We start from the raw sequence: 11,369 nt of genomic DNA on the forward strand, positions 1-11,369 counted from the left end.
ATTGTTGAAAATGACGCCTGCCTGCAAACTGGCTGCTGGGTTAATCCACAGAAATTGAATGGATGCAAATGTCATTTTCTTTGGTATTTAATTTGATTTATTTTGATGATGTTGTGTACGGAAATAACAATTGCCTTGTGTAGATTATGCATGGGACACCAAATGTTACGAGGTTTAACACAGGTGCCGGTGTAATGTTCAAGATGTTGCCTCTGTCATGCTGAGGAAACAGCAACCATCACTCTTTTCTGTGACTTTTGATTTCATGATTTATTCATTCAAATTCTGTGAATTAATCCTAAATATTACATACTCAGTTGCCGTTAGATTTGTTGGCACATAACCTGCACAAATTTGCCATATTGTTTTGTTTTCTTTAACTCTTTCAGTGCTGATGTGGATGGATTTTGCGTGTGGGGGGATATTTTTATGACTTGTGTATGATATTTGACAGTGTGACAGACTGAGGTAATAAATGCACAGTTTAGGGACGTTGTTTGCTCTTTTACAGTGTCGTTGCGATGTGATGTCTAAGGTATTCACATATACTGCACACACACTCACACACACACACTCTCACACACACACACAGTTACACGATACAATCAGAAGTGTTGCCTAAAGTCCTGTGCTGCACTTCTCTCCTCATCTGCCTCTTCTGGTCCTACGCTCCCCTCCCTCCTCTTCACCCTTCCCCACTCCCTGTTTCCTTCCCTTCTCTCCTCCCTCCCTCCCTCCATCCCTCCCCCTCTGTCTTGCTCTCTCTCCTTCCTCCTGGATCTGTTTCCGCAGGACAAGCTGTGTCTTCCGCACCACATCCTGGAGGAGAAGGGCCTGGTGAAGGTGAGCATCACGGTGCAGGCCCTGGTGGACGAGACCTGCACCAAGCAGGCGCTGTTCACGTGAGGAGGAGAGGAAGGAGAGGATGGAGAGGATGGAGAGGGACGGACAAACACAACACACACTCACAAACCTGGGTCCAGATGTTTCCTTCCGCTTTCACGCCGCTGGGGCCATTTTGCATCCTTCCTAGTAAGAGAGTGCTTTAATTTAACGAGGGATGCAAAATGGAGCGAGGGAACTAAACCCATCAGAAGTGGATTTCATTACTTGTCCATCAGAGGGACCCGAGGCTGGATGAAGAAGGATGGCGGCCTCCTCCTCGTTAGCAGGGCAGCAGATTCACCGCTTTGTCACAGTGTGGATTATGCATATTAAAACTCACTATTTTACCAGTCAGGCAGATTTGTGGAACAGAGCCTCCAGACGATGGGTGGTTACCTCCAAACTGGCTGCTAGAATAGTGAAAGCCAAAATGTGTCAGTGTTTGGCAGGTTGCAGTGTTTTCCCATCGTGGATCAAGTGATATCTGGAGATTCTCGGGGGGAAATGAGGGGAAAGGGCAGTGAACTTGCTTCCTTTCCCTCTCTTTAACACTAGAAAGGCCAACAAACTGTCAGCTGAAGGGCGTAAACACAATTCCAACCACTGTTTCCTTGTGTGATTTTGAAAATATATCGCTGGTTGCTGGTACAGAAAATGGATACTGGGGCATTTTGAAATCTGAGATTTGTTTCAATTCTAAAATTCAAAACAGCAGTCAGTTGACTGGCTTCTCCTTTCTAGTGTTAAATCTGAACAAACTGCCCACTGGTCATTCAGCAGGATTGTCCTAAAAAGTGCAAACTCTGCCAATCTTCCTCTCCATGCACACTTATTTAGATGATTTCAGAAATGAAGCCTCTCACCAGCAGGTATGGGGTTTCTCTCTCTACCCAGGTTTCAGGTAGTGTTACTGGACTGTGTGAGTATTTGACTTCCACTCTCGTGTTATAAATGCCACTTACTGCTCTCAGCACTCTGAAGAGAAGAAAACTACCAAAATACTATCGTCTTAAAGTAGTGGGAGACAACTTTTAACTACATTTCTTATTTAAACATACAGGTATTTATGATATAATGATAAGCCAAGATAGGTTTTTGGGTTGTTGTATACATTCAAAAAGAAATATCCCAAAAATATTTTTCTCTAATATATTTTAGGTATAATTCTGTATATTTTATAATGTTTTACCATGACTTTTCTGTGGAGCTCTTTGCATGTCCCTACACTAGGTTTGAGTCAGTGTTAATCGATCGCAGTGGGGACGCTAATCCATATTTATCAAGCCTCTCAGATTTATACTGGTCAAGAAAACCTGATGCATTTTTTTTAGCCTTTATTTGCCTTTTTTAACCTTTATTTAACCAGCGTTCTTCCACCCTGCCTTGGTAGTAGATGTTGAGGAAGGGCAGGTTGCATCGTTGGCATTCAAACCAACAACCCTCCGGTCAAAAAGCAGGTTTGTGAACTGAAGGTTGTCGGTTTGACACCAGAACCAGCTGAGAAAATCAATTATTAACCCTAAGACAAAAGTTTTTTCCTTGTTAAACCAGTAAAAACATTAGATCTGGCTCGTTTAAAGCAGACTTCTGTGTAAATGCAGTCAGACTGAAGAGTGCTTCAGTTTTTCCCCACACTAAAGAAATTCTCAGTTGACCAATAACAGAAGGATGTCGTCAACTATTTGAATATAACGGTCAAAATCTGTAACACTGCTTCAACATGACTCTTCAATACAAATGAATCCACTTTAGATCTGGTGTTTTTCTGAGATCGATCCATATTGTAAATACTGTTGTGATAAAGAGAGACAGAAATAAATTCATACACTGTTAAAATAAATAATTTAAATGAAAAGTCTTGACTAACAAGCTATCAACTGATTGGAGCAATAAACCCAAGAGGGGGCATCATTACTTCACTGACCTTTGACCCTGAGCGTCGACCGAGCCCCTTTGACCATATTTTAAAGGCAGATATGATCCTTCCTCGCTTTCCATACTGCGAGACACTTGATAAATATTGGAGTTGTGTATTTAATTTTTGTATCGTTAGGATGGAGAGGATGTCGTGAGCGAGTGTGTGATCTGGTGTAGCCACGGCTCCGGCTCCAACAACGGAGGTCTGGAGAAATCCTCATCATAAACTGTGGGACAGCGAGACGTCACTGAGCCACGGGCCGCTCTGATTGGCTCTGAGTTTGAAATAAGATTCTCGCACAAACCCCCAGAAACTGCAGTTTATTTTTTCTGTCCTGGTAGAACAGGTTTCCATCGTTAGCTTAGGTTACTTTGCCAAGTAAATTCAAGTTATTGGCTCCGTCTCATTTGGAAGGGAGCTTCCTATGTCCTTGATACCTAACTAGAACTCTTCCTAACGAGGTTCCTTGTCTGCCTGTAGCAGCAGAGAGGGAACGACGGCCTCGTCATGTGACTGCAGCTCACGCTTCACTCTGCCAACACAGTCTGATCAAACTGCTTTTTTAAAACTCATTCAAGAACTTATAAAAACATGCCGGCTAACTTTGTGTACATGTTGGCTATGGAAAATAAGTTATGTGGTTTTCTATACACTGGATACTGTGCAACCGGTTCATTTATCAACCATCAGACTGAGCCTTAAAGTCGAGATGAAACGGCATTTCGAGAGTATCTAACTTCCGTATCGTGACGTATTTCCGAGTGAAACAGGAAAGACAGGCGGGACGTAACGTTGGGAGGAATTTGATTTGAACGTTGAAAAGTGGGCGTGTCATAACACCCGAAGACACACCGAAGTACCGTGCTGCTGCTAGCTAGCTAACTAATGAATCTTAGCTCTGTGCGCTAAAAGTTGAAGATTGATTGATGGGTGGATGTCATGATATTATTGGTTGAAATTAGTTACGGGCATGCTTACGTAAGCACACGGCATATTTTGTTTTACAGGAAGAAAACATGATTGAATTTTGATATAAGAATACAATGAAATTGATTTTTGGTATTTTTTTTGGCATATATTGTTAAATAGGTGCACAATATGACCGGGGATGTGATCTAAAAGGGTTAAAAAGGCATTTTTCATTTCATCTCGACTTTAAACAGGCTGTTGCAGCAGCAACATTATCGCTAGCTAGCTAAACTACGCTCTGACCTGCCCAACCGCTAAGTCATGTCAGTGGCTTTCCAGAAACAACTGACTACAAAAAAAGAAAGAAAAAAAAAAGAAAAATGAATTAAAACTTTATTTTTTGCAGTCAAATGTTCATTTTGGAAAACATTTTGTTGAAGCGGGGACTTCCATCCTCCATTAATTTTAACAGATGTTGGGGAGGTTTTGTTCTTCTTCTTCATGGTGTGAGGTGTCGTGGGGTTTCCTCCTCCTGAGGAACCACTGTATGCTTCCTTAGAAACTGGCCAGAACAAGGAACCTTAAAAGGAAGCTTCCTATGTGTCCTACCCAAGTGAGGAAGTAAACAGAGTCACTGTATTGTTATTTTAGCGATCCGGCAATTAGGAAAGGAACAGTCTCCGCCCCTTTTCTAACCAACTACTGGGTTTAAATTCCTCCAGACGCTCATTTGGGACGGAGGTGTGGCTACACAAGGTTAGTGTGTATGTGACTCAGGGTCGCTGTGGGTTTACTACACTGTTGATGCTTCATTCCATAGCCTGCTACGTCAACAGTATTAGTGTGTGTGTGTGTGTGTGTGTGTGTGTGACATAGTAAAGTTGGGTCCTGTGAAAAAGGGAGGCGACGGTTGGCCTTTTGAATTTTGTGGTGATGCTGACCAGCCACCAACCGAGACTTTAAAGGGGCATTAAGTAATTTATGGTCTTTATCGACCTCTACAGGCGACCAGTAGGAAGTGCAACAACGTCGATAGAAGCTACGGTGGCCTGTAAGTGACACAAAGTCACATTTTCACGATAGAGTTAGCAAGTCAGCTAAATAGAGCAGATACGCAACAGAAACGTCTCGTGAAGAGCGAATAGATCACCATGATAATAAAACTGTTTGGTCAGGGTCTTTGTTTGGCTTGAGAACGAAGCTTTTAGCTTTCGTACTGAGCTGTGACTGCTGAGACTCCAGTGTGTGGAGAAAGTGAGTTTTGACGGTCAGAAATCTCAGCAGCTGAGTCATTGGTATTGATTGGTATTGATTGAACAAACCCGCGCAGATATTTCAGTCCTTTTGTGCTGTGGGACAGTAAAAATCGTACTTATTGCCCCTTTAAAATGCAGACTTCATGCAGGTGTGTGAGTGTGTCCTGCTTCTCTTAATGCCACAGACACACACAGTCTGACACTCTGACCAGTCGGCTGTGTGAGCGACAGAGTCTGAGGTTTTTCTCTGTACTTATTATGCAGCTTGGTATCCAAAGCTTAAGCTACTAAAGATTCAGCAGTAAAAATGAAGTTTTCACTGGATGGATTTGACAGTTGCCAAAACAAATGTTTTCTAACGCCTCTGAGGAGAAAACTATAGACAAAGGTTTTATTTAAATGTACTTTAGCCTGTGTACATATGATTTATCACGAGGATTTACCTATCATGTGATTATAGTTTTGATGAGAAGTGACGTGTCGCGTGACGTGAAGCTGGTTTGTGCAGGTCGGGTTTGTTTTTGGAGAGTAGCGTATTCGTTCTGTATGAACTCACATCACCAGGCTTTAAAATCAAATGCTGAATAATCCAGTTCTGCCACATTAACCTGTATATCCTTTAAATAATATATGTTCACCTATTTCAACACTCTGCATGGCTTGATCAAGAAATAACAGTGTAACAGTTTAAAGTGTTTAAAGAAAAGAAAGTGTTTAAAGAAAAAGAACAATCTGATTAGTTAAACTCTCCACTATTTTCTGTCATAACAGTATTATTTTTCCTCTTGGCAGCAACCTTTACATTACATCATGTCTGCCTTCCTTTAGTTTCTAACATTTCCTCGTGTTCAGACTGAGGAGAGAAACCAGAGCAGCGATGTTAATCATATGTAATTGTATATCGCGATTTCAGTTTCCACAATTGATCATTTGTAAGCTTGGAGTTTTTATCTGGGTGAGTATATAATTCTGTAGGGATACCGAGCATCAAAATTTGATGTAATATCTGGCTAAACTGTTATATATATTTTCTATCTTTTTAAATAGTTAAGCTAAGTTCTCTTTAAATTTCAAAATTTCTCAATTTAAAAAAAAAAAAATAACACTACACAAGCATAAAGTAACATTCAAACATCATTTGAATTCTGATTTTAAAAAAAAAAAAAAACGGCCGATAAAACCTTATATTCCAAGCTGACTGATTGTGGAATATTGGCATATCTGCAATATTGAAACATTTAATATCATTTTGTGATGTCATAATAATCATAATAATCGTTATTGTAATACTGAACAAACTAAGAGAAATATGTTTTTAGCCATGATGGTGCAGCTGTGAGAGAGAAGGAGACTGAAGCAGGATCAGACGGATGTTTTAGTTTAGCAGGTGAAAGGTTTGTGTTATAATGATTTAAATTATGCCCGTTTATAATTTCCATAACACACATTTCAATTCCTCGATATAATTATAGATTTTACCCAGATAAACATTATGCACAGTTCTTAGTTTTCCACTTTAAGGCCAAAAACACAAGTACTGTACTCAGTGTCACAACAAGAGGCAATAAAACCAAACTGCTGGCCTGACGTAATCTGCACTTTAAACTTATGTATTTATATCTTTTTGTTTTGGCAACTGAGAAAATCCGAAAAGGACTCGCTTCTAATCTGAACTGAGATCGTACTGAACAGACTTCACTCTGATGTAAATTGTGTAAATGTGGTGAAGAGACTTGCCTGCTGAGCGTTAGCGGCGTCGTTTTTCTATGTTTCCACTTGTGTAAATAGTCCAGAAGCAGCCTGGAACCACAGTTTTGTACTTTTCTGACCGGGAGGAGATTTATTTTTATGTGACTTCTGTTCAGGTTTGTTGAAATTTGGATGTAACATACCCTTTTGTACTTCTTTGTGTACCTTTGTGTAATTTGTTGTACAGCAACTCAAGATTTACATGCATGAAATGTCCCTTTAATGTCGCCTTAACTGCTGTGAATACTGTATATACTGTACTGTATTTCATCACTTTCTCAGTAAAGACCTCATCTGTACAAACAGATGCGTCTTTTCTTTGGTTCCTGAAAGTTTGTGGATTTGAGAAAAATAAAACCAGGCCTAAAAAAATGTAAATGAAAATACTTGATTTTGTATTAAAACGTGTGCCTCAGCTCTCTGGATCACGTCACCTGCAGCCGTCTGAACATGAAGAGTTTCACCAGGAGGAAAAACTGAGGCTCTGTGAGGTTTTTAAAGCACTTTTATCCATAATTCACTGTTTTCATGTCTATTTCTGTGCGGGCAATGCAAGAGCTGACACTGGGAGTTTGTGTTTAGAAGCTACTGAACTGAGATGAAGGAAGCAGCTCAGTGGGTTGAGAGGCTGGTGGGTCTGCAGCACCTGAGTGGGGGTTTGATCCCAGATGAGGACAGAAGCTCTTACTAACACCACAGAAGAAGAGTTTAATAAGACTGGGTAGTCTGGTCTCTGTCACTGCTGAACAGCTCACTGTATTGGGCATGCGTTCAATACTCACAGACACAATTACACACATCCACTAAAAACAAAACACAAAAACTAATAATAACCAAGGCTTTTATTCTGAAAAATACAGCTGAACAGGAACCTCGGGATTCTGTTGTTGTGATTCGCTTCAAGTTTTCTGCCTCTTCCTCACACTGACACACATCCTGCACAACAAAACACGAACACAAAGCCTCACAGCAAAAAAAAAACATTTCACATGATCATTCTGCAGAAACAGGAATATTTTCTTTGATGCTCTGACCAGACTCCTTACTACTTGATGCTGAGAATTGAAGTTTATTCTATTGTTGCACTCATAAGTCTTTCTGATAAGAGCTTTATGCCAGAAGTTAAGTTTGTTTAGTCTGAAGGAACAAAGAAGAGAGAAGAGAGTTTTGTCAAGAACACTACTTTTCCTTTCAACTTTTCCTTCATCTCATTAAATACGGGTTTAGGTCATTTGTTGACTTGGGAACCAGGTTGATGTTCAGATGCTGAGAGGCCAGTCTGTTTACAGTTGGACAGCAGCATTAAAAAAAACTGGTAGGAGAAAAGCAGAACAACAGGAAGGTTGAGTAGAAGTGAAGAGGACTGATGTGAACCAGGTGAGAACAGAGTGCTGCTGGGAGGTGGTGAGGCGTTCAGGCGTTCAGGTGCTCAGGTGTTCAGGCGTTCAGGTACTTGGCGTGGTGCTTGATGTGGTCGTTGATGAAGGAGTAGATGAAGAAGTAGCTGTGGTCGTAACCCTGTGGGACACGACACAACGTCAGTGTTTTCATATCTCAGGTTCTGTGTGAAACGTTCAGTGAGGAGACGAGCAGGTTTAGAGCGGGACGTCCCGTCAAGTCCGTCACTCTGTTAGTTTCACAGTTACGGCTAAAACTCGATTCTCCTCTACTGGTGGAAACCCCAGATCTGGATCAACACCAAAATCTAATCGGCTGTTCCTATCTGTCCACCAAATCTCATGGAAATCTGTTCAGAAGTTTTGTCCTGCTGAGACAGAAAATTAAATAGTAAATAATAGGGCTGAACAATTAATCGAAATTTTATCGAAATCGCAATATGGCCTACTGCAATTTTCAAATCGCAGGAGGCGCAATATTTGTTAAAGGTGAAATGTGTCAAAATACCATTTTAAATGAAATATTGTCGTGCTGCAGAGACGTCCTGCCTACACATCATATTCTACAGACTTAAGAAAACATCTTTGTTTGGTACAGATCCCCACAAAAATCACACCATAATCATTTTAATGTTTTTCAATGAAAATGAGAATAATGATGTAAAAATTATCATTCCCTCTAATATCGCAAATCATATCGCAATTGCAATATCAGTCAAAATAATCGCAATTAGATATTTTTTCAAAATCGTTCAGCCCTAGTAAATAACCAGCAACACACTCAGCAGAAAATAAGTAATTTAGCTGTCTGGCCACACGGGGGCAGCAGAGGAGTGTGGCAGAGATGAGACTCAACAGAACCAGTCAGGGAATCAGGATTATTAAAACCAGAGGCATGAAATCCTGAGGAAACTTCTGTGTTGGTGTGTCTTCATGTGTTTGCACTTACATGACAAATCACGTGTTGTTGCATTGTGTATCGTATTAGTGCATTGTGTGTGTGTGTGTGTGTGTGTGTGTGTATTGTATATATACAGATAAAGCCATTATGGAAGTCCCACTTTTTACTGCATGATTGTTTTTTACTGCTGCATGCTTCAACTTTGCTGTTTTCAGCTGACGTGACAAACAATGATCTGTTCACTAGCTGGCTGAGAGACACTTCAGTTTTTGTATTACAATATAATAATGTGGTTCTACTGTATAATATATAATGCAGGATAAACTCATGAACTTCTTCTCCAGTGATCACCACTACACTACACTGCCTAGTAAAGGTTAACTGAAGTAACTACTTTCTGTGTGTTTTAAAGGCCAAAGGTTATGATCAGAGCTTAGATCTCAGACACTAATTATAACCATAATAAGTCATTTTTGTCAGTTCACTATTCACACAGTTACTGCTCTTCATACAGCAGTGAACACTCTGAAAACGACTCAACTAGAGAGTTTATTCGAAGAGCCAGAGGGAGCTGATGAGCACCTTAGGGTTCCTAAATGGTTCCTTGGAGAACCTTCACAGGTCAGAGGTTCAGCTCTGATCCCTCAGCATTCATGAAGCCTCTACAGGAGTTTTTCTGCATTTACAATCCTAAAACCCCCTAATGTTCCTCCAAACTAATCCAGTTTAGATTATTTGACAGAATATTGCAATCACGACTTAAACTGCGATTCACATCATCACAAGTTTTTCTTGTCATACATTTTTTAAGAACTTTAAAATTGTTTAAAGAAAGGTGATTTTGTTAATAGAAACCAGATGTGAGTGTGCAGGATTTACTGAGTTCATTCATGGACCAAAGATTACCTGCAGCTCTAAATCCAGTTTGGACCAAACTCTCTTTAAGAAATTAATTTCAGCCTGTGAGATTTGGGAATTGCAGACGTTCAGAAGATTTTTTTGGACCCAGATTCCGCCCCCCCCCCCCCCCCCCCCCCTCCTCAGGGTGAGAACTGACCGGCTGCAGTCTGAAGACGACGGGGATCTTCTTGTCGGAGCAGGCGGCGATCAGGTTGTCGGGCAGCAGCTGGCTGGCGGACAGGAACTGGTCGTCCCGGCCCTGATCGATCAGGATGTCCAGCTGTGGGCCGGGGTACGCCGCCGCCAGGACCGTGGCGTCGTACGCCTGAGGGGGGGAGGGGGGGAGGGGGGGAGGGGGGGAGGGAGGGTTTAGTTTAGTTAAACTGAAAGCTGACTATGCGTTCAACCTGTGAGTCGGAGGAGGGCCACTGCAGCCGAAACATGTTGGTTTTTAATTAAAGTTAAAACTTTCTAATTTGTTCTTCGAGAGCAGCTGAACTTTTCATTCTTGTCACTTTTTTGATTCATCTGTCTCGGAGGAGCTGCAACACATTCTTTGCCCTTTAACTAAAACCTGACACACACACACACACACACACACACACACACACACACACACACACACACACACACACACACACACACACACACACACACACACACACACACACACACACACACACACGTCCCATCATTTATTTTATTATTCTCAGCAATTACCTCTACATGCTTTCACCTGCAGACTTCATTCCAGCTTTAAGCCCGCACATTTCCTCCAGGAGACTTTTCTAGTTTGAGTTATTATCTGTGATGATCTTCCCACTCACATCACAAACTTTTATCCATCAGACAGATTATAAACGGGTTATACCGCCCGCTTCAAACAGAACGAAATTTAAATCAGAATGAGCCGGTTTATTCTGATTGAGGCGGTTATAATGAGGCATTTTTATTCTGATTATCGGTGGAATAAAAGATGCTGACTCCTCTGCAGCCGCCTCTTTATCAGCAGGATCTCCCAACTCATCCTAACACCCTTTTTTGTCTTTTCTTCCTCTTCTTTTTATATCGTAAGGTAAATGAAGCTCAGGAAAATTTCACTCCTTATGATAAACACTGAGCTTTATAGTCGTCTGCCTCATGTTTATGTTTCCTGGTTAAAATGCTAAAAAGCTGATGAAAATATTGTAAAAAAACAAAACAATCGTGATCAAAATATCTAGGAAAACACCCGACTATCATTTTAACCATAATGGTTTCGCCCAAAGAGAAATGCAGGAGATGGAAACTCAATGAGACTTGCATAATTGTAATCTGAAAGAAGGTTTAGTGTTATTTCTGTGGAAATAAGGGAACCTTGTGATTTCAGTTCCACCTATTCATCACAAAATAGTCCCAGTTATCGTTTTAGCCTGAACCACACAGCTGTAATAAGAGAGCTCTGTAACTTCAGC

The 11,369-nt window shown here is 40.9% G+C and overlaps 1 protein-coding gene across 2 annotated transcripts in view; it reads right to left on the reverse strand.

Moving 5' to 3' along the window:
* Positions 1-7,541: 7,541 nt before the first annotated feature.
* esd (esterase D/formylglutathione hydrolase) overlaps positions 7,542-11,369 on the reverse strand; it is a 15,555-nt gene continuing 11,727 nt past the window's right edge. For both annotated transcript variants that reach the window (XM_078286107.1, XM_078286106.1), the window contains exons 8-9: positions 10,073-10,240; positions 7,542-8,235 (exon numbers count right to left, since the gene is read on the reverse strand). In XM_078286107.1, the coding sequence (XP_078142233.1) occupies positions 8,155-8,235; positions 10,073-10,240 (249 nt within the window). In that variant the 3' untranslated portion in view covers positions 7,542-8,154. The remainder of the gene's footprint in view (positions 8,236-10,072; positions 10,241-11,369) is intronic.

This window comes from Centroberyx gerrardi, chromosome 10, assembly GCF_048128805.1.
Source record: "Centroberyx gerrardi isolate f3 chromosome 10, fCenGer3.hap1.cur.20231027, whole genome shotgun sequence".
Taxonomy (NCBI): Eukaryota; Metazoa; Chordata; class Actinopteri; order Beryciformes; family Berycidae; genus Centroberyx; species Centroberyx gerrardi.